The sequence below is a fragment of the Pteropus medius genome, unplaced genomic scaffold, assembly GCF_902729225.1.
Source record: "Pteropus medius unplaced genomic scaffold, Ma_sr-lr_union100, whole genome shotgun sequence".
Taxonomy (NCBI): domain Eukaryota; kingdom Metazoa; phylum Chordata; class Mammalia; order Chiroptera; family Pteropodidae; genus Pteropus; species Pteropus medius.
In genome coordinates this window covers 29074894-29099801 of record NW_024344378.1, presented here as the reverse complement: position 1 = coordinate 29099801, position 24908 = coordinate 29074894, and the positions used below count along the sequence as shown (strand labels likewise).

At 35.3% G+C, this 24908-nt stretch overlaps 1 protein-coding gene across 2 annotated transcripts in view; it reads right to left on the bottom strand.

Moving 5' to 3' along the window:
* RNLS (renalase, FAD dependent amine oxidase) overlaps window positions 1-24908 on the bottom strand; it is a 258769-nt gene that overhangs the window by 7574 nt on the left and 226287 nt on the right. For both annotated transcript variants that reach the window (XM_039871791.1, XM_039871792.1), the window contains one exon: window positions 15398-15576. In XM_039871791.1, the coding sequence (XP_039727725.1) occupies window positions 15398-15576 (179 nt within the window). The remainder of the gene's footprint in view (window positions 1-15397; window positions 15577-24908) is intronic.

Sequence of the window (24908 nt, the reverse complement as noted above, 5' to 3'; positions counted from 1 at the left end):
ATTCTTGTTGATTTGGCCTATAGAACAGCTGTATTTTAGGTTGACCAGTTCTAGTTGGCCATCCAACCCATGATTTGGTTTCTTAAAACCAACCTTTCTGAAATATGGCACTGATGTTCAAATGGACTAGGCAAAAATTAAGCTCTCATAAATTCTAATCCTAGAAGTACAATTCACTTGATGAGAGAACTTGGACAACCTATGAACAATTATGTTCTTGAGACCACATCTCTTCACTTGTTATGGATGTAAATTATACCTCACTTCATTGAGTCTAAGGCACCGCCAACAGGAAGGGGCGCCAATATTTTTCGTATCAAAGAGAAAGAAAAAAAATGGTGTCAACATGACACAAAGCTTTATTTTATACTTACTAGAAAAGCTCCTTTAGACTTATCTACATGTAGATCTTTTGCAAGCATAAAAAGGAAATAAAAGAGGATTATATCAGTAAAGCCCTTCCAAAACTTCTTCACATTCAGAGTTCGACTTCTCTGAGGTACTCTTTAACTCAGAGTGGTCAGTGTGCACGCTCTTCCCAACAGACTGTCCGCTGTGCTGCCTAGAGCACTGGTGATGCAGAATTTCTTACGAGAGTGCTCCACGGAATTGGCCTTTCTCGGGGTTTCTTCTGAGTCACTGTAGCATCTGTTCTGTAAGTTCTGCTTGTGTACTTTATGGTGGGGAAGACAGGTTTTCAGGCAGCAATCGGGACTCATTCTTTTCTCCTTAGATAATTTGCTAATTTAAATATCAAGGGGTCACGCGGGTGGTCCCACTGTTAGATCACTAGAAATAAACAAGTTCACATGTATGAAAATGACATCCTAGCTGTCTCCTGGTATACAGTGACTTGATAGCATCTTACAATTGAGAAATATGGCAAGTATAAAATAGGGTCAGGGGAGAAGTATGGTAAATACTTCATAGTAAATCCATAACAAGTGAAAAGATAATGAGTGGTAATATCTTTTAAGGATGGCATTTTCTGGTAACAGCATCTGGATGTCAGGACTTCTAACATCTTCAGGGTTGCTGGTTTAAACCTTCCATTTCCTCAGTTCACCTAAATGAGCAGCCTCAGGTGAAAATGACAGAGATAGACTGGTTATCAGAGAATCGATTTGTTCATTTACAAAGGTAAATGTACCGATTCCAGAACCAAGTCTGCTTGTCTTCCCAGACCATTTATCTTAGTAGGCAAATTTCCTCAACTGTATCATAGATTATAAGGGTGACACATGTGTGGCAACTCCTGACAGACATCACTAATCAATTGTGGCATTCTTTCCCACTGAGCCCAGAAGCAGCCTCAGCATCCTTCTTACTTCATTGCTTCAGGCAGCCACTACCAGTCAATTAGAGTTGGCACTCGAGAGAAATCCTATACACCGATCCTGGATGAGAAGATTGCAGAGCAAACACATAATTAGAAATAAGGGAGTTAAGTATTCTTTACCTTTCTTTTTTCTATTTTTCCATTAAGCTAGGATAGTTTGAGGCATTGCCTTTCTCTAAACTAGAGATATGTTTCTGCCAAGAATTACTATCACATCAGGAGCCATTTCCTCTAGCTGATGCTGGAAGCCCAATTCCAATTCCTTCTAATAACCTTCTAATAACCTCTCTCCAGACCACTGCCCTTCTGTGGGTCACATCAGGGCTTTGACTGCCATGTGAAAATAAAATATAGGCATTTTGGTGAAAATAAAACACAACCATAGTTCTACAAAATTGCACACTAAAAATATCAGGGCTTGTAGGAAAAATAGAGTTGAAGCAGATGGCTCAAAACCTATGGAACTTTGAACCAAGCACTAACAAAAACAATAAGCGTCATAGTAAAGTGCCTAGCACAGTTAAAATTCTCCCAGCCTCTGTTTATAGCCACAGTGGTCCATCCTTTGCAGCCTAACCACTGAGGCTTGCGCTTCCTCCTATGAAATGCAGTTGCTTCTAAAAGAGACTATTTGATACAAAGTAAAAATATAACCCAGGATGTAGCCTTCTTCATCAACCAATCATTTTAGTAAAAGGAAAATGTCTTTGTGTTTTTTAATCAGGATTTGCACCTTTGCTGAAGAACTGGTGGAAAATCCAGTGGTTCTTTAGGCCTCTATTTGCAGTAAAGGAAGGTACCTCTGGACATTTTCAGTTTTTTTCTTAAGAGCTTTATGTTTGCTAAGGCTTTATCTTTACTTGTGAGAAAACTTACCCCAATCACTTGAAACTATAAGCATGTACGAAACCAATATGATTACTCTGTAATACTGATCTCCTATTTCTCAATTGCGTTTGAGATAATTAACATAAAAAACCCCACAGGTGTTGTAAAAGACTGTAGGTGATTTTACTGCTTTCTCGTGTTCCACTACATTCCCTACATTTAATTAGCCTTGGGTATTCCTGAGTCTTGACAGCAGATGCAGATGTCTAAGCCATCACTTGTGTTTTGGACACTCGCACTGCATCTTTTTTAAATTAATTTTTGAAATAAATTTTCAAAGACTCTTTCCTTGAATTGTCCCTGCATTCCAGGGAAATCTTGTCGTCTACTTGCACGCTAACTCGATTGGGGCAACTTCTGAGTAATAATCTCCTTGCATTGGCATTTCTCCTGCCCTTTGTGCATGTGAGGTACTGACCACACTGGCAGGATGAATAGCTAGGAAGGCTTCGATGGTATGGAGCTGATTCATACATTTCCTCACTTCCTCTATTCTGCTGCCAGTGTAAACCTGAACTCATGCCATGGAACATAAACAGCAGAAATTGAATATTTGGTTAACTTATTCTTTTATAGCCCTTATGCAAAGCTCAAAGGAAGTGGTTCCCAAAAGTCAATCTATGGCAAGGAAAGAAAAAAATAAGGAGAATTATGAGCTTTTTTATAGACCTAAATGTATTCTATTTATAAATGTGTTATGCGGTTATATCTTTACTTTTTTTTTTTTTTTGGTTATTCTTTTTTCATTAAATTCTTGTAGCTGTGTTTTTGCTTTGTAACTGCAGAATAAAAGGATAGCAATATTATATCGGTTTCCAAAACATTTAGAGGGATTTTACTGGTCCATGAAATAAAAACGCTTGGAACCACTGTGCTGGGGCAAGGCACCTGGTGTGGCTCAGAGCAGTCTGTCAGCCTGAGGAACATTTTCTATAAAGAGGGGGTGGGGGCGGAGGCGGGGGCAGCAAAGATTGGCTTTGAAAAACCATCAGTAATCTCAGGTAACACTAGACAACCTTAGTATGGACTTGGTAGGTATACGAGTAATTTTTAAAAATGGAATAAAATCTTGTGTAAAACATATTTCCTAGAAATATGCATAACTTCTCTGCTATGCAAATGTTAATTTAGATAAAATCAATACTGTTGAATTGTACATCTGAAACTTACTGGATTTCGTTAACCAATGTCATCATAATAAAAATAAAGTTAAAAAAATTAGAATCTGGGGTAACAAATTCTTTGTTCTCCTGTGGCTAAATATTCAGGTAGTAGTAACTATAAAAGCATGGTAATAAATAGGAATTTGGAGAAAAGACTTGATTAAATATGAAATAAATACCTAGCTTCAAATCACACGTACCTAAAGGGTACGTGTGGTTTGTACTGATTCTCTGTATACATCGCATTCTTACCATATTCCCAAGGTGTTAATCATAAACACTTATCATATGCCTGTTTACGAAAATAGGGAGAAATGTAAATAAATGAAGGAGAGACCAGAACTTACGGTGATCAATGGAAATGTCTGTTTACATATTTATATATGAGGAATTAATCCAGACACTTCGAAAAAGGTGGGACTTCAGTGTTGTGTCAATAGTGAAAAATACTATCAATCCCTAAGCAAATGTCCATTATATAGGAAAGGAAGATCTGAGAAATAAAAGTTGAATATAGATTTTTTGAGTACAAAATATTTTCTATTGACCAAATTAAAAATGTAATGTTTCTGTTTCTTTCTCTCATTTTTTAAAAGTCCCTGGGGTTTGATGAAAATGCAATAAAATGTTGCTGATTCCTCTACACTTAACTAACCAAATTATAATCTGGTAAGAGATATTTGATGTTTAAAAGCCTTTTTGCGAAAGCTATGAGGGCTGCACATCATTCATTTTTGTATTCCAGGCATCCATTACTCCATTTATACATGATTGATGCTGAATAAATGTTTGCTTAAAGAATGTATGCACACTGGTCAAAACAACAACTACAGAATTAATTCAGACTTTTGAAAGTTTTAAATCTTCAGTGTTCAAATGGGCTTTAAATGTAGTGGAATATTTTTTCTCTATGAAAATAATTTTCTTTGGTTTCTCAGTCTCTAAATTTCCCTCTATCTTTCTGAATTGTCCTGTTATGAGCTTTCTTCTATTTTATCACATGCGATACCTCACCGTTCTAACCCAGTTCTTGAGCAGTTGTACCGTCCAAAAGATAATAACCTTTGCTCTGACACTTATGTCATCGCCCCTAGAAAGCTGAATTCGGTAGCCCATTTTTTTGTAGACTCCAGGCAAAGGCACCAAAAATATTTGAAACAGCCTGGATTTCAAGTAGGAAGTGAAGATGGTTTCTTACTCAGATAATCCACCTTCATCTCATAAAATGCCATTGTAAAGAATACCTTTAAAAGTGTGTAAAATATAACTAGATAAGTGTGTATGTGTATCTATGTGTGTTAAGCATAAGAAGATACACAGATGTTCGCGTTTATTTCAAAAGATGAAGACTATAGAGACACAGTCCATGTTATTTCCATAGCTTATGACTAAGCTGCAGTAAACCTGCACAGACAAAAAGTCTAAATAATCTTTTAAATAATTTTTTTCCTCTGGGAGTTGGCAAATACGATCTTGAAAGCTATAGATGTCAGAGAGAGAGAGAAAAATTTTTTCTGGGTGACCTAGCCAATTTATGATGTCTATATCTTTTAAAAATTTTTTCTTAGAATAGTCAACTCTCTATTCTCAGATTTTTGTAGCACAGAAATCATAACTATATGTAACATATTTTTATATTGTTAAGAATAGTGATGATAAGGATTATTTCTTAACCATATATTGCATATTATTGAAGATAAGTGATACTCAGAACTGGGATAATAATAATAAATTGGGTGTGTTGATGATACCATTTAATCTATTTTTAGGTATACAGCTAAATATTGTATCTCTTTTGGCCACTGGTATTTGAGACTCTCAGTTCTATATTATCTTATGTTACAGTACATAATATTCATAACAAGCTTTATCAACACACGGGTGCTTTTCTGCAGAGATGATAATTTTTAATTGGTTCTTAGATGTTATGTTCATTATCTCATCTTGCCTCTGTTCTACTCGTCTCTCCAGTGTTCTATTATGTTTAATGGTGATTTCATAAACTCATTTCTGTGTTGTGCTTTAGGGAAAGGTTTCCTTGTATTGTAGGTTCCTGGCTACAGAGCTCTGTATCGGGTACTATAAAGAAAGAGCTGCCATAAAATTACTATTGGTTGGAATACCCTAGGTGTGAAGAAAGTGATGTGGTTTGGTCAATTCTCAGTGGAGCTTTTCGCTTTATTGGTATTTGTCTATTCGATTTGAATAAACCATTGGGTAGATGCAGGCAGAATGTGCCACAAATCAATTATATGATCCATGTAGCAGCTTTAGTGGGCTCGAACTGCAAAGGACGCGCTTTGCTGAAATTGTATATTAAATTGCTAAAATCTACATTGAATCTGTTTAGATCTAGTCTATCTTTTAAAGTCCTGAAAACACTGGAGCAGTCTATTTTGATAAGGATTTTCTCAGAACAAACACACAATAAAGAATGAGATGCTGTTTCCTTTAGTACTATTGCAGTGATAATGGACAAAACAATAGTTGTATTGCATTCCCCTTTAGAGTTTTTTAACTTAATAGAAAATTGTCCTGTCCTTCAGCAAATTTTCAGTATATTCCTTCATTAATTCTTCAAATATTTGTTGTGTTACTTGTAGTTGCAGAGCATTGTGTAAGGTGAGAGGGTACAGAAACAAGTTCCTTGGATTTAACAGTATCCTTTTGTTTTCAACTGAATGTAAATGTCGCACCACAATTTCTCAAAGGATCCAACTGCTTAGAATCCTGGGATGTGGAGAGCCAAAAATGATTTTGATAGTGAGTCTAGAGATAAATCTGAAATCATCTTTCCTACTCAACTGATCCTAGTCACTCCTTCTTCCTCACTTAAGTTAATAACTGCTTAACTTCCCACTAATTCAATCTTTCTTCATCCCTGATCCCATTTGCTTTCCTTTCTTGATGACCCAGAACATGGACATTATTTATTTCTGGTTCTCATTCCTTTTGAACAGACCCAAGAGCTTTTTGTTTGGGCTATGCGATCACAAAGATTGCAACTATTTTGATCTTTGAGCAACCATCCTTCTACTTTTAATATTGTGAAAATAACACATTCAATGGTTGTGCTCCTCAGAGAGATAATAATGGAGGATAAAAAACAAGTGGTTTTATAAGTCAGTGTAGCTGTGGTATATAACTTATAGACAGTAAAATTCGCTTTTTTTTAATGTGTACTATTCCATAAATTTTGACAATGTACACACTTGTGTTAACTATCACTATAAACAATATAACAAAAAGAACAAACTAAGCAAAAACAGACTTTCAAATATAGTGGACAATTTGGTGACGGACAGAGGGGAGGGGGTTAGGAGGCTGGGGAATGAAGGGGTAAAGAAGTACAATACAGTAGTTGATAGTTGGGCACCGGGGGCATGGAAGAGAGAATGTAGTTAGCATTAATATGATGGCTAAGTGGAGGGTTAGGGGAGGGAGGAAGTAATTGGGGGGATCGTTTTATGAACATTATAGATGTCTAATTAATGTACTGTATACTTGAAATTAACTTAAATAAATAAATTTATTTTTAAAAAAATTTCCATCACCCACCCCTCCAAAAGAATTCCCTCTGAGCATTTGTAATTAATCCTCTTCTCCCAAAACAGCCCCTGGAAACCATTGATCAGTTTTCTGTCCCTACAGTTTTGCCTATTCCAGAAAGCCATATAAATAGAATAATATAATATGTAGCTTTTGAGTCTGGCTTCTACCACTTAGATAATGCTTCTGAGATTCACTCATGCTACTGCAAATATTAGTAATATGTTCCATTTTATCACTGAGTAGTTTTCATTTATGGATGTACAACAGTTTGTTCATATACCAGGTAATGAATGTTCAGGTTATTTCCAGTTTGGAGAAATTATTAATAAAGCTGCTGTGAACATTTACAAATAGGTTTTTATGGGGATGTATGTCTTTATTTCTTTTGGGTAAATTCCTAAGAGTGGGGTTATTGGGTCATTTAACTCGGTAAGAAACTATGAAACTTTTTTCAAAAGGGGCTGTGACATTTTACATTCCTACAGTGATATGCAAAAATTTCAGTTGCTACACATCCTTGCCGGCATTTGATATCTTCAGAGTTTTTTATTTGAGTCATTCTAGTAGGTGTGTTATGGTATCTCATTGCAGTTTTAATTTACATTTCTCTAATGAGCGATGATGTGCAGCATTTTTATTGCCATCCGCATCTCTTCTATTTTGTGTGCTGTAAAATCCACAGAACATAAAATTTTCCATTAGTAATAGCCACTGGCAAACACTTGTCTGCTTTCCGTCTCCATGAATTTGCCTATTCTGGGTATTTCATATAAATAGAATCATTCAATATGGGGCCTTTGTGTCTGGTTTCTTTCACTTAGCATAATCTTTTCAAGGTCTGTCCATGTCATAGTGTATTTCAGTACTTCATTGCTGTTTTTATTGTCCCTCAAATGTTTAATATGTGCATTTCTATATAATTCCCCATGGACCTTGTAATTAGAAATATGTTGGACACATATTTCCCACATTATGATTAATTTTTTTTTTAAAAAGGTATAATTCATTGCTTTTTATGGCTGAATGATATTCCATCTCATGCGTATACCAGATTTTGTTTATCCATTCATCAGCTGACGAACATTTGGGTCGTTTCCACCTTTAGCTATTGTGAATAGTGTTGCTATGAACATTTGTGTACACATATTTGCTTGAACACATGTTTTCAATGCTTTGGGAATATACCCAAGAGTGAAATAGCCTGATCATATTGTAAGTCTGCTTAACTTACTGAGGAACCACCACACTGTTTACCATAGCGTCTGAACTATTTTATATTCCTATCAGCAAGGTACGAGAATTCCAATTTCTCTACATCCTCGCCAGCACTTGTTTGTGAAATAGTATTTCATTGTCTTAATTTGCATTTCCCTAATGCGTAAAGACATTGGGGATTTTTTCATGTGCTTGTTGACCATTTGTATCTCTTCTTTGGAGAAGTGTCTATTCAAGTCCTTTGCCCATTTTTAAAATTGGATTGTTTGTCTTTTGCTAGGTTTATAGCATAATATTGATCTCTACTCTTAAATAGACCAAGTAGACTTATCCTTTATGTAATAATGTTAGAATACAGTCTATTTCTCTTAGGGTGTCCATGCACATATAATAAATAACATCCATCATCTAGTTTTGAGTAATAATATTGGGTGCAGATGAATATATGTAACATATGTCCAGGAAAAATGACACAGACTCCTTTTTAAAGTTTACTATAAAGTAATGCTGTTCAAAATAATTCTCCCAAACAAGTGTCATACTGACTACAAGGCAGGGTAAGTCTCATGAACACTTGAAAAAATGATTTAATTAAATTTATATGTGTTAAAACATTTAATGTGGAATTTTGTGAAAAGGGGAAATATCTGCCCCCAAAACCTCAATTAAACTGTTTCCGTACATCCCTAATTCAATGATCAGAATGTCTCAGCTGATGATCTCACACATATGTAGCTACCTCGTAATAAGCTGAAGCGACTGGTTAATTATGTGCCAGTGACAAAGAGGTAGGAGATGACTCAATGGATTGCTTGGGACTGACACCTGTTTGATTTCCTGCTGTTGATGGATCGGGTCTTGCCACACAGTCCGCCGATCCCAAAAGGCCTTTTTTGGCTCTTCATAGGTTACTGTATTTATGGCACATAGGCAAGAGTGCTTATGGCTAGAATTTCATGCCAGGAAATGTTGACTCATGGCATAAATGTGTTAAATTACCAAACACTGGAAAATGGTATGAGTTAATTTAGGAATGAATGGCAAGAAGCTGAAAAATTTATAAGTTAAAAAAATTCAATTGAGAATAGTTGCTTGTGTTCACAGATATCCACCATTTTTGTCTCACTTTATTCTGATATTATTAAACAGCCGCTATGGTGTGACTAGGTGTCACAACTTCTGGTATTATATCCATCCTTCTGAAACATCCCTGTCCAGAACTATCTGCCTCCATGAAACAGAGAGAAAAGAGAAAAATTCTGAAAAGAGAAGAAAAAAGAAAAAGTGGGACAGTATGTGGTCATGAAGAGAGGTACTCAGAAAAGGAGAGCAAGGGATACATAGAGCTAAGCTAGTAAGAAATGACCATGGCAGCATCTTCACCCCTCCCCTCCTCCTCCTCCTCTTGCTACCACTATTTAGCAATATTTATTATGAACTTGCTTTGTACTGGTGTCTGTAGTAAGTGTCTTCTACTGTGTTCTCTCATTTTATTCAATCATCAACCCTATAAGGTAGGTGCCATTGTCACCATTTGCAGATGGGGCCCATGAGGCTTAGGGTTGCTGTCTAGCTTGCTCAAAGGCAAATGGAGTGCCAAGGTTTGAACCAAAGTCTGTCGGACTCCAAAGTCCAAGATCATAATCACAGCACATATTAAAAACCCTGGACTTATAAGCACAAACATGGGAGAAAAGTCATAGGAGTAGTGGCAGAATGACCAAAAGAGCATGATTTTATTGTGCAAATAAACTAAAGTACATAGTATACCTAATGCACTTTAACTCATAAACACAATTGATTATTGTCTTTCAAGGTACTTATCCTAGAAAGCCATATGTTTAAATCCATAATAAAGCAATGGCCAATGTCTTTTAGAGGTACTAGCTTTAAATTGCTTTTAGATTCGGCTTACCAGCCACATTAAAACAGATAGATATAAACAGCTATATTTCTTTAGTTATATCTATAAAAAAATTTTAAGAAAAAATTCAGGATTGACTATTTATTAAAAAGATTTAAGTCCAGATGACTTTGTTTCTAAACCATCAAATTCAAATTTCAGATTTCAAGTTTCATGATCCAAATGGTGATATGCTGAAGAATGCATGTCAGGCTCTCAAAGAGATGCCCGATCTTGTTGAAATAAGGGTGTAGCTTATCAAAGGTTGAAAAGAACAATCTTTTGGATTTATAATTTTGGTATATTCCCACAATCAATAAATCACTTTCCAGTTCCTACCTACATAAAAGAAGAAAATGAGGAAGATACCATAGAAAATGAACAAGAGAAAGAAAAAAATGAAAATATCAATCAACACCTGACCTTCCAATGTTGAAATTAGACATAATTACCTATCAGAAATTATGTTTATGAGAAAAGGCTCTTCTCTGTACATCCCCTACTCTGCCAACAAACACAACCCTCTAAGGAAAATTCTGGCCTTAAGTTGTTGCATATTTCCTCTTTTCTCTTTTATTCCTTCTAACTCCTGGGTGGTACTACGCTGGCTGAGGTAATCAGTGGGGAAAGACCTGAGGAAGCCAAAATGGGAAGTTTGCATTGAGAAAGGCAAAAATTTACTTGTCTAAAAAGGATAAAGTCAAAAGTAGAGAATGTGAATGGGAGGCTGAAGAGAGGAAAGACAGAAAAAGAGATAAGCCCACATGGCTGATTGTCAGAGAAAATTGTGTGAGGAGTTAAGGGTGTGAAGAGAGTTGAGGGAGCTTTCAGAGTGGGATATATAGGAAATGAGAACAGAAACTTCAAAAATACTGCTGAAGACGATGAATTTTGGATATTCTGTTAAGTTCTATAAAAGCTACTTAGTAGAGATTTGAATTACTTTACATTCCTTTTGGTTGGTGAATTGTGTTTCTTTGCAACACAAGACTGGCCCAGATTTACTGAGGTGATAGTAGTATGACATTTACAGTAGGCGTTCTTAATGCTGGGTTCACGGGAGGGCTTTAGGTTGCTTATAAATCCTCATAATTGTATGCCATTTTGTGTTTATGTATACTTGTGCATTTTGAAATAATGAGAATCTTCATGTTCATAGCTTTGATCAGATTCATAAAGAATTCATGATCCTTTCTAAAAAAATATGAAAGACTACCATTGGGAGAGAGAAGATAGTCTCAAGACTAAAGACCAAATGAAGAAATGTAACTATAGAAGATAACCGTTTTCTAATTCTTTCACAAAAGCTTAATATGCTAGTCCAAGTCCATTAATTTTGCCAAAGATTCCAATGTATTCATTCACCATCCCTCTCTCCTCTTTTTCATCCCCCTAAATTTTTCTCCTGATCACCTTGGTATTTGAAAATATATTTGGTAAATTTTGAAAAATAAAGTAATCCATGAGTATGTTAAATGAAGTGAAGAAAAGGGCCACTGCTGGGGAAAATTAGAGCTAAACTCTAAGCAAATCAGACATTTACTATAGTTTTTGAGAAAAGCATCACAATAGACCATGATACAAAGAAAGCACAACAAACAGTAGTGGTGAGATTATTAGTGTTATCAAACTGATTAAGTGTCTTCTGTCAAGGCACATGGAAAGGCATTTTCAGTTATTACTCTTCTGCTGTAAGGATTAATATATCATACTTGCTACAGAAACCTTAATTCAATGTATTAAGTTATATTAGGCATCAAGCTATATTAAGTGGATAAACATTTAAATTATGGAGGGCAAATAGCTGCAAAAGGGAGGAACCGAGAACCACAGAAAATCTGCCATTGCTTTGCTAAGTTTGTTTGAGCCACCTACTCAAGTGTTTTATTCAAACCCGAAATGGGAGGCACAGAGCCATTCCCAAGTCTTTCAAACACGCCTTCTTTCTTCATCTGCCTCTTTCCTCCTTTAAAAGCAGCACCCACAAGATTGCACAGTTTTCTTACCTAAGACAAAAATTCAATTTAGTGTCTTAGAGAAAGGCCTTCAGCAAATATTAGCCTCCAGGGTTCTATGAGCAGAGTACTAGCTATGTTGTAGGCATTCATTACATGCTTATTGAATAAATGAGTAACTGAATGAATAAATAAAACATCTCACCCCTTTGCTGCCAATGTGGTACGTGACATTCAAGGCAGCACTGAGCTTGGGAGAGCAACATCAGGGAAATGAGAAACTGACCATACACAAAATACTTCCTTATCTCTTTCAGATAGCAATGACTTCCTTAGATGCCCTGAGCTTTTAAGTGCTGATGCTCTCCCCAGAAGGTTTTATGAAGGGAGTGTGAGATATTGTCTCAAAAAGAATGATGGGGAGATTACCCTGGATTATCCGGGTAAACCCAATGTAATTACAAGCGTCCTTAAAGAAGAAGTAAGGCAGAAGAAAAGGTCAGAGTGACACAATATGAAAAAGACGTGACCCACTGTTGCCAGCTCCGAAGATGGAGGTAGGGGCCTCAAGTCGAAGAATGTGAGAAGCTTCTAGAAGATGTAAAAGGCAAGAAAATGGATTCTCTCCTAGAGCCTACAGAAAGAAACACAGTCTTGCCTACACTTTGATTTCAGCCCAGTGACCCATGTTGAACTGCTGACTCCCAGAACTGTAAGATAATAAATTTACCTTATTTTAAGGCACCGAACTTGTGGTAATAAAAAACGGAGGGTCAGTGAAGAAGAGTGAAGGACTTGAGAGGCACATAGAATGGTTTTGTCATTACTAGGCATGGGACTTTAGGAAATTTTGTTTTATGTCTTTGAGGCTTCATTTTCTTATTGTTATAATGAGTGAAAACTAGCAACCTCTAAGGCTACTTTTGATGTTAAGTGAGATCACATCTTTGAACTGCCCAGCTCCAGGCCTGACACACTATGGGTGCTTGTCATCGCTATCTCTCTTCCTCTTCTTCTTCCTACCCTCCTCAGTTACTGAGTGCTAGGACACAGTGTAGGAATCACAAAACCAAACCAAACCAAAACAAACAGACAAATGAAGAGAGAGAGAGAGAGAGAGAGAGAGAGAGAGAGAGAGAGGAAGAACAGTAAAAAGAATGGAGATAAAAAGTTAAGTCCAAGGGACTCAACACCACCCATGGCTGCCCGGGACAGGAGACATCAGTTCTGTGGTATATCTAGGATTTCATAAAATGAGGGTTTGAAGGGCTCTATCACTTGTTTGTCAGGGAGAGAGAGAAGAAAAGAAAAAGGGCGGAGTGTGAAAAACAGGAGATTTGGTGGAGCAGGACAGGAGGAGGAAGAAAAGAAAGGGAACATAGGGTAGGACTCAGGCTGGAAAAAAGGGTGAGATTTCCCTTGCAAGGGGACTGAAGCTTTAATTAGAAATAAGGGCAACATCAAAATCAGTAGTTTGTTCCTGTTTCTTTTTTTGTTTTTTTTTTCTATACCATTCTGCCATTTAGTTTAAGTTCTATATCAGACCATACTGAAACACAAATATTTATGAAATCATTGATAATGTATCCTGGGATGGCAAGGAAAGAGGGGTGCACGCATTTATGTGAAATTTCAAAGGTTAATATCACCTTTTACAAGCATTGGAAAAATGTTCTCTTGGGAATAATAATTGAAAACTAACTAGCTAACTTGTTATTAAGTCTCTGAACCTCTCATTAATTATTTCTTTTTCTAAGGTGATGTGGGAGATTATCTATATCTATTGATCAATCGATCAATTGATCAATCAATCGATCGATCTCACTATGTGGGTAAGATTTCTGACATTAATGATAATGTTATGTTTTGTAAAATGATGCTCAAGTACTATGCAAAGTATATGAATAGCGGAAAATGCAAATTTATAAGGTCAAATGCCAACTTATTCTGTTTCAGGCTTTGCAACCAATGTAGATTTCATGACTACAGAGCTGTAAATGTACTAAAATAGTTTCAAGAGAAAACATCCAAATTGTAATAAAAATCATTGCTAGGGTTTGGATGTACTTTGTGTCAAAACATTTTAATTAAATTTTGTGATATTATACAACTTTGAATAGGTCTTTTTGTGGTAAGGTCAAATCTATTTCTATAACATCAAATTTTAAGAAATAAGTAGATTTTAATTCATAATTTTGATTTACTAATACATTATTTTAAGGAAGCCACAAGAAAAAAAACTCACAAACTATTGTTTTTTTTTAAAAGAAACATTTATAAGTTGCAAAGTGAGTTGCTGTGTAATATATTTAGCTTCAAATCATATTAAGACGATTATTTCTCTGTCTTCTTTTTCAAGTTAACCTAAAATTGAGTTAAATATCATTTAAAGATATTAGGTATTGAGACTTTTCAATGCTTTTAAAAGGAAAAAGTAAAGTCTGCTAAGGTGACTATGACATGTTTAAGTAAATATTTTCCCCAAAGGTTCATTGTATAATTTAACTTGAGAAGATATGGGTAAACATATAGACCAGTTTTAGGGAGTAATTTATGATTTCCCATTTCCTCTGATTTCGGAAAGCACTTTAAAGTATACAATTTCTGCTGAGATTTCTCACAACACCACTTTTTCTGAAAGCTTCATGGCTTAGATAACCAAAAATACTGATAAATCAATTCATCAATGGGCTCAGAAATCTTAGGGAAAAATAGACAACTCACTGCTTCATTTCCGTTCTGCCATTTGTTCCATTGTCCTCAAGTGACTTCACAACAGAGTTTACAGATCAAAAGACTTTTTCTAGGAATACTCACAAACTTCTACTGGAATATGCACAGGCTTTCAGAAAAGTCAACATTTACTTAGTTTAAAGAGCTTTAAATCTGAACTAGTACAGCGATCAGGAGGTTTATCTAACCCTGAGAAACAGCTCAAGTAACTGATCTATACAGGTATTCATCTTTCTGCCCCAAAGAGCTCTGCTGGCAGCAGTCAAAACCAAAGTGGGAACTTAATAAAAATGAAAATTGTGGTAGCAAAATACACTTACAAGGTTAATTTGACATATTGCAAAAATTTGGGAGGTTATAGTGGTTTCTATATAACCACAGTACTTATTTAGAAAAACCCCAGAGAAACAGCTGCATTTTGATATGTAACCTGTCTTGCTTATACACCCAGATTTTCAGGGTGTGTAAGTCTTGAGATACTAGAATTTGAACATTGGGGGAAATTGTATGCATCTCTTATTGAAAAATAACAAGATAATAAAACCTGTAATTTACACTTAAACAGCAGGCAAAGAATGAGGAAAAAGTAAGATCGGTGCTGCTTATTTATGAAGAAAATGGTCCTCATACTACTGGATTCTCTGATTACCTGTGAATATCTCCATTTCTGGCATTTGGTAGCAACTGGCCGAGGCAGACCTGGCAAAACGGTTTCCAGCTGCTGGAAGATTAACTCCTGTACATTCTCGATGCTGTGTTCCAAGTATGTAACTCCAAATGGGACAGTGGTGTGAATCACAAGGGAAGGCCCGATTTCTGATGATGCTTCTGTAAGAGAAACATAAAGACACATCTTAAAGTGGATAGCATGGGAGGGTCTCTCAGCATTTAAATCTAGGTTTAAGACTCGATCACAATAACCAGACAATAAATAGAGGGAAAACAGATTCTAATCTCCGAAACATAAAACTAAGCTTTTTCTGAAATTCAAAATCAAGCTTGTCTGAAGAGGAAGAAGAATTCACGATGTAGTTTAGAGAACAAATGTTTAGGTCTTGCTGAAGAGCCAGAAGGAAGGATAAGAAGAGCACGTAATACATATCGCCTTGGATATAATTAAATTTATTGGTATGTTCATCTTCTCATATTCACTAAATGATAAACTCTTGAGGGCAGGAGCCATTTCTTATACTTAGCCTATATCCTCCTTAAATTCTAAGGACAAAGTAGATGTTCAAGAAATACTTATTCTTTGTTGTTGTTGTTGTTGTTAAATAGATTACAAAATATTTTGTCAAAAATACTCAATGCCAGCATAAAATATCTTTACCACTTTGAAAAAAAATCAAGCTTCTCTCTAAAAACAGCCTCGCCTCATAACATTTTCCTTTATCTTTTAAACAGCATTAAAAATAAGTCTGCCTCATTTATAACACGGAGCTACTTTCCATCTTTACCATTATATTTCACAATTACAAATAATGAGTGTCTGCTTCGTATCTTTCATTCTTTAGTAGACTATAGGGAAGTTGAATAAAGTTTGAATTTGAAAGCAAAGTGAGAAAGCAAAGTGACTGAGGCATTAGGATACATACTCTTGGAAGGAATGTTAACAAGAGTTTGACTTATTTGTTTAAATCCTGCAGAGGAGAAAGTTGGGGGGGGGGACAATAATAGATATGAATATAAATATGCATGAAGTAATATAAAAGTTGATGCTCTCTTCTGTTGAGAGAAGAGAATATTAAAGTCCGAAAAGTACTGACAAGGGTTGGCAAGTCTGATTCTGAAAATTCTTTAATTTGGGATTCTAATGACAATGATCTACTTGAGGTAGGTATGTACAGGTTTACACAGAATAAAAGGATTTAACATAAGCCACTTACTTGCTATGTGCCCACTTAACCTCTTTATGTTTCAGGGTTTTTTTTTTTTTTCCTTTTGTATTGTTTTACATAAATTCAGAAAGTTAGTACCAACCACATAGATCTGTGGTGTGAATTAGATAACATAAAGCACATGAAGCACTCAACAGTTTCTGGCACAGAGTAGGTGCTTCATAAATGTAAGCTATGAGAATGGAAGCAATAAATCAGAAAAAGTTCCCATGTTGTTGCCCAAATGATAGGTAAGAGTTATTTTTTGTAAAAGTACTTCATTTTTCCATTGCTTTCTGCTCAGAGAATCCTGGATTATGAATTTTATAGGAAAACACAAGGGAAGTTCATCCCAAAAATGCTGTAAGCATTTGAAAATGAAGTGAGAGCTTCCAAACATTTTTATATGAGGTGAAAGATTTGACTTCAGAATATGTGCAGTAAATGCAATGGTGAGGAGACTGTCCACTGTTTTCACCTCACAGTAGCTGGAACAACTTCTAAGAGGAAATAAAGAGACCATCTTTTTGAACATTCGATGTTTAACCTATCAGTGTAGACTTTACAGGTACCACACAGAGAGAAAGACCAAAGAGTGCACAATCTCAAATTCTTTCCCAGAATACCACCAGAGTGAGAAATCTATTGCATATTGCTGCAGGGAGTTATTTATGTTATCAGTTAATAAATTCAGGGAGGCTTTGTTCACAGCAAGGGGGTGTCAATGCCACCCCTCTTCCACGAGGTACCAAATCTTTCCGGAGACAGAGAAAGCTACTGGGTCAGCATTCCGGAGCAGGAGAGTTGGGGTTCTGAGCTGACTTGTCTATGGCAGGCTTCAAAGGAAAATGAATGCTAGCTGTGTGCTGAGAATCCAGAGTTTGCACTGACCCAGCCATTTGTTCTAGGGAGAACTCATAAAATTACTAAGGGCAGTGATGGTTCCTTGCCAGACTTTTCTCATTTACATTAGCCATCCACTCCAAAGAGAGCAATAAAAAGGGAAATTTAAGACCCAAAATGAAACAGTTCTTGCATAACAATGAGAGAAGAACCTGGCTACTTGTTTTTATTGGAATCAGATAAAACTTTTTGAGAATTCAGATAAAAATTTGAATAGCTGCAACCTAAAACAATAAGTTTTAAGGGAAAGTTCCCCAAACTCCCAAATTAAGGAGTATTTTTAGAAGGTAAAGTTCAAAAAGACAAACAGCCAACCAGAGTTTAAACGTGACCAAGGTTTGGAAATACAGCATTATAAAAAGCCACAAATATGTTAATAGGATTTAGAGCGTAAATTCAGTATAATCATTATTCCTTGGTCACTGAGAAGGTAATGGTGTTATCTTTTCTTCCCCCCCTTTTATTTATTCAGTTTAACAAGCATAGCACTTTGCTTTTGGCATTTTACATGTAAAGTTCATAGTAAGTTGACAATTATTTCTGTACTTTGGGAGATCAATAGTTTTATTTAGTAGATAAGTATTTGAACCCTTGCATCCTTAATAGGCTCATGGTCATAAGACAATCTCTCAAGTTTCGCTTTCTTTCATGAATTAAAAGAGAGTACAACTTACCTTGGCTGTCATGAGGATTAAATGGGTTAGGACACATAAAAGCCTTTCTTCAAATATAAAGTTCTACACAACTATAAGGCATTTGTAGATAATCTTTTTTTGACCTCTATGCTGTGGTAAGAGCAACTTTAGAAAGGGGTAACAGAGTTGACTTCTCTCAAAGTATTAAGATTGACACCTTATAAACACCTTAGAAACAGTGGCAGAGTGTTCCTGGGTATTGGCACAGAAAAGTTCTTGTTTTTGTTTTTTATATTGTGGTAAAATGTGCATAACATAAAACTTACCATTTTAATCTATTTTAAGTGTATGGTTCTCTGCCATTAAGTATATTTGCATTGTCCAGCAACCATCACTGCCATCCAGAACTTTATCTTCTCAAACTGAAACTCTATACCTATTAAACACTAACCGCTCACTCCTCTTCCCCCAGCCTATCAACCACCATTCTATTTCTGTCCACAAATTTGACTACTCTAGATATCTCTTTTAGTGGAATCATACAATATTTGTCCTTTTGTGAGTGGCTTATTTCAAATAACATGATGTCTTCAAGATTCACCTATTCTACAGTATGTGTCAATTTCTTTCCTTTTTAAGGGTACATAATATTCCATTGTACGCATATGCCACATCTTATTTATGCATTCATCCATGGAAGCAACTTGGGTTATTGTGAATAATGCTACTATAAACATGGGTGTACAAACATCTTTTTGAGTCTCTGCTTTCACTTCTTTTGGGTGTTATATCCAGAAGTGGAATTGCTGGATCATATGGTAATACTATGTTTAAATTTTTGAGGACTCACCATATCATTTCATTTCATACAGTGGTGACATCATCTTTCATTCCAATCAGCAAAGCACAAATGTCTAATTTCTCCCCATCCTTGCCAACACTTGTTGTTTATTTTATTTTTCATAATAGCCATCCTAATGGGTATGAAGTGGGACAGAACTTTTAGTCTACAATTTGTATAGGAGTCAAGACACTGAAAGTTAATAACAATAACAGCCGCGCTAGGAGTAGCAGCAACATTATCGTCTCCATTAATAGAACACTGACATATAGAAGGCCTTCGCGTGAAATATAAGCAAAAGCTGTAGAAGTCACCTATTCTCTAAACAGAAACTGAAATTTGTTCTGCAATAAGTACTTAAACTGTCTTAGATCATGATCATACCAGGCATAACAAACATTAACAGGTTAAACTTGTATGTGTTATGTGACATTCAGCCAGCCCCGACTCCTGGTGCCCCTATGAATGAATGAGTGATGTCCACAATGTCCTGTTCTCAACAGCCCTGCTCAGGTCCTGCAGACTCATGCCTATGGTTTCTTTTATGGTGTCAACCTATCTCATATTTGCCCTTCTTCTTTTCCTGCTGCCTTCTACTTTTCCAGCACTATTGTCTTTCCCAAAGAATCCTGCCTTCTCACGATGTGCCCAAAGTAGGGCAGTTTCAGTTTTGTCGTTTTGCCTCTGGTGATGTTTCAGGCTTAATTTGCTCTAGGACCTACCTGTTCATCTTTCTGATGGTGCAGGATAGCCACAGAGCTCTCCTCCAACACCGTATTTCAAGTGAATCTCCCCCCACCCTCCACCACAGCCCCCATTAGTCCTCTTCACTGTTGGGCTTTCGTATCTGTACACGGTAACAGGGAATATGAAAGTGTGGATCATTTTAGCCTTGGTTTCTAAAGACATATCTTTGCTCTTGGTGATCTTTCCTAACTCTTCCATTGCTGTCCTTCTGAGTTTCAGCCTTCTCTTGTTTCCTTGGCTATAGTCTCCATTTGAGTTGATGACCAAACTTGCTTAAAGACAAATATTGCCACATTGGGTGAAGAAAATAACATCTAGATATATGCCTCTTATAATAAAATACATTTTTAAAACAAATCTTAATTATGTTGAGTCAGAGAATGTGATGTGTATGATAATTTAATATTTGTTAAATAGTTTCATACATAGTTTTCATAAGTGTTACTACATGTGTGCTTGAATAAAATTTTCTAGATGTTGAACTAACACTTTAATGTTATATTTAATGTTAATATTCTAAATCCATTAGAATAATCTTATTGTGTGGTTCTAAGTCAACTATATTCTTATGAATTTTTTTGTGATTAATAACTGAGAGAATATTAAAAAATCTCTCCTGATGATGATAAATTTGCCAAGTTCTCCTTTTAGTTTTGAAACTTTTTGCTTTATATTGAAACTATGTTACCTGCTATTTTCTGATAACTTTTAACAATATGTTTTGAACATTTTCATTTAGAAAAGCCTTTAACCTTAAAGTTTATTTTCTGCTTCTCATTTGTTCTACTTTTCAACATTTCTTCATTCAAAAATTTTTGGCTCCTTTTTGTTTAAACCACTTTTACCCCTTATCGTATTCTTCTCCTTTACTACTTTGGAAGTTCTACAGTTTATTTCTATTTTTAAGGATTATCCATAGATTTAAGCACCCATATTAAAGTAAAAGTTAACATCTTTTTCTTTCTCTGCATTATATAAGAACCTTAAAATATTTTAACTCCGATTTTACATGCATTTGTTGTCCAGGATTTACTTCGTTAGTATTGCTTAATATTTATCCACAGTTTCCTTTGTGGCTCTCACATCTTCTCTCTGGGGTCATTTCCCTCTTCCCAAAGTATCTTTATTTGAAGTTCCTTAATGAGGTTCTGTTGAAAGCAAACTCAGTTTTTGTTTTCCTGAACGTGTCTTTATTTCACCTTCATTTGTGAAATATAGTTTTCCTTGGTATACAATAACAGATTGAAAATATTTTCTCTCAGCACTTTAAAGAAATTATTCCAATGTAAGTTAGCTTTTAAAGATGCTGTTAGGAAGTCAAGTCTTAATTTGATTGCAAGTTCTTTGCAGGTAATTTTTCTTTTTTATCTGGATGCTTCTATTGTTTTCTCTTTGCTTGTAGTGTTCTGCAGTTTTACTTCTATATCTCCAGGTTTGTGTTTCTTTTTGCTTATTTTCTTTAACTTCATTGGGTTTTCTGAATCTGAAGACTCATTTTTGCCATTAATTTTGAAAACTGGTCAGCCATTAGTTCTCCCCGTTCTCTCTATTCTGTCTTCAGGGAACTCTAGTTAGAGAAACGGTAGATATTCTCATTCTACCTTCCTCTATCTTGATCTCTTTTAACACTTTCCATCTCAGCTTCTCTATGCTAGATTTCATTCATAATTTCTTCTGATTTATCTTTCTCATCGTTCTCCCTACATCAGCATTTATTCTGATATTTAATTTGTCCTTTGGATGTCAAACTTAAATTATTTTTTTCTTCGTTTATAAAAGTTCTATTTTTTAGATCTGCATGATCAATTTCTCCTTAGTTATACTGTCAGAACTCTCTTTCTTTTCTTTAAACATATTCGATATGTCATATTGTATGTTTAGTTGTTCCAAAATCTGCAGTCTTTCTGAGTTTGATTCTGCTTTTTGTTGTTTTGAATGGCTATTGCTCATGATGGTGTGTTTCCTTGTGTTTTGTGATTTTTTTTTCCTTCCTATTGTAAGCCTAAAGTTCCTAGGAATTTTATCTGAGACAAATCTTTGAGACCTAAGTTTAAAGTATTCTTTTGGAGATTTATTTTCATTTCTGCTAGATGTCCTGGGGGCAATACTGCCCATAACTACTTTAACTACATTTTTAGAATATACTGGCAGAACGAATTCTGGTATCAAATCTGCTTGAGGGTGGATATGTGGTTTGGCATCTCAGGGGAGATATTTTATTTCTTTCTTGTTATTTTTTCCACTCCAGTCAAAGCATCCCCATATTCTTTCTCTGCCAAATAGGATATATCAGATAAAGAGAAGTTTTTTTAAAGCCATAAAACGCACATCCATGCTAATAAACTTTTCGATCTTAAAGAAACAGGGTGATTTTTTTCTTGGAAAATAGAAGTTATCAAAATTAACTAAACATAAAAGACATCAGTATAAACCATGATACATAAAAGAATTTGAAAACAAAATCAATAAGATAAAAAAAAAAAGACTTCAGGACCTGGTTGCTTCACTTGTAATTTAAAAAAATTGTCAAGCTAGTTTAATGTTAATTGTAGATACACACATCACATTTACACATATAAACACACGAAAAACTACAGACCACTCTCTTTTATTAATAGATATATTTTTCACATTAACAGGTACAATTAAAAAAATGTATATTTAAGGTATATATTAAAATATATATATAAAAGGTATCCTTTTAATATCAATTCATGGGAAAAAAGATTAAAAATAGGTGACTTTCTTAAAATGAGATAGAATATCTTTCTTAAGCTGATAGTTTATGTCATTCTTTATAATAAAATAATATAGATTTTTCACACTAAAATCAGCATAAACCAAGGATGCTTATAATATCCATGGTGTTTAACTATTGTTATTACTGGTTGGTGAATTAAGATAAAAAATAGAAATAAAGTTTATAACTAATAAGGAGAAGGAAAATCATATGATTGAAAACAATAGTGAACCAGCATAAAATCCATCAAATTAGTTTAAAATTTTTTTTATTAAGTAGTTAATGAATCAGAATAGATATCCCTGGGAAAAAATCCTAAGATATATTAAGTATTTAATACAGGTAAACGAATTTAAAGCAATGAAGATCCACCTTTTTATATCATCCTAGAAATTCGGATATATAGAAAAAAAGTTAATTTAGAATGTTCTCCTCCTACTTCTGACTTAAATTTGTAACCATTTCTGATTTCCTACTTATGTAATCACATGAGAAATGTACATTCTTAAGTCACACAACAAGCTCGAACTCACTGGGACACACTTATTCACATGCAAATATCTGAGAGAACTTTTCCGTCTAGTAAACTTTATTTTTGGCAGTATCTATCAAGGGATAGAAGTTGGGTCTTCAAGTTAGACAGAAGTTGAGTCTGTCAAAAGACAGAAGTCTCAGGCCAGCTCTAGATTCCATTTCTGACATGGAAGTAAAAGACTAAAGAAACATAAGGAGTGGCTGACACTACAACTACAGGCCAAGAGCTTCAAGAAATAGGTGAAAATGGTTCTTTAATTACTGATTCAATCAAATGAGCATGTAGTTGTCTAGTGCATTATCGATAACAGGAGAAACTGGATTGAGGCCTTTTAGAAGTATACATCTTAGTGGGGGAGATGGCACACAAGCAAAACAATTAGAGAACCATTATCTGCTAAATGGTATGGTATTGATAGTGTGTGCAAATAAAGAAAACAGACTCATGTGAAGAGAGGAAATGGACAAGGAGTTGAGAGCCACACAGCTTGGGGCTAGTAGCAGTCAGCTCTCCTTCCTCCTTCCCCTGGCAGTAGAAATTAGTGCTAAGTTTCCCACTCCTTACTCCTTGTGGAAATGGCTCAACTAGCCTTGCCTTCTAGCCATGAAAGTTCTTATTACAATTTAGCTCTTTCATATGGCTCCAGGGCCCAGCAGCAAATGTAATGAAAGAGTAAACCAATCACATCAGTAAATCCAACAAAAAAATCTAACCCTCAATGAAAGAATAGCAGGGAAAAGGGAAGAAAGAAGAGGGGGGAGGGGAAAGGCAGACAGAGGTGTAAAGATGATGCTTCTGATGTCTCTCTTCTCTTCCCTTTCTGGCCTCCCTAAGCAGAGCCAACCCAAACAAGCATATAGCACTCTGCCATTTGACATTCCACCTCCTTGGCAGTGTGTCTGCTGTCCTGTGTTTCTACTGCTGGCACAGAATCAGGAACTAGGCCTCACTTTTAGAGGGACCACCTGCAGGTTTTATTTGCTTTTTAATAATCTCAAACCTATTTCTTACGTATGTATAGATTATGAGGCCAAAATTCATCTACGAGAGCCCAACTCATGTCATGGGCAACTACATTCGTTACAATTATCTGTAGCCATGAATTTTGTAGTAAGTATTTTCAGTCATTCGACACAATTTTATGGTTTTAATTGAAGAGTAAGATTGTAGAAGTGTGAACTTCTGAAATGACAGCATGAGCCAGACACAGAGAAAAGATGGTTTTACTCACAGTTTTCCCCTTTACTTATTTTGTTTTTATCTTATCCTCTTTGAGAAGAAATACTTGTTTTATTTTCTTCCTTATTATTTCCCTGTTGGTAGGGGACTAAATTAATAACAGCAATTGCTTTAAATAGTCAATGGAAATCATTGAAGAGGTTAAAATGAACAGTCTCATTTGGGAGACATATGTTTAAATGAACAGTCTCATTTGGGATACAAGATAACAGTATCTAGACAGAACTGACAGGAGAAGGTAATTGGCCTGAAAAAGATTCAGAAAAAGAAATGGAGAAATTGTATTCTTGTCAGCAACTAGATGTCAAAATTACCCGACAAGCTCTTGCTTCCCTTTTTAAAGGTAAAATATCTATTAAAAAGGAGGAAATGATAGGGGTAAAATGGTACTCTTTTAAAAGACAAGAAATATAACTCAAGTTTAAAAGTGTCTTTTTTTTCCCCTTTCTTGTTGAATGTCATACCTGTTCCTAGAAAACTATGATATACCACCTAAGATTTACAGAAAATCCTGAAGTGCTATTTTCCCCATTAAGATACAAGATAAGCTTTATTTAGTATGAATGAATCAAATCCCTTTCTCCATCTTGATTGTATAGTAAAATTTTGAGAGACATCGATTGAGCTCTGGATGGCAAGTCAG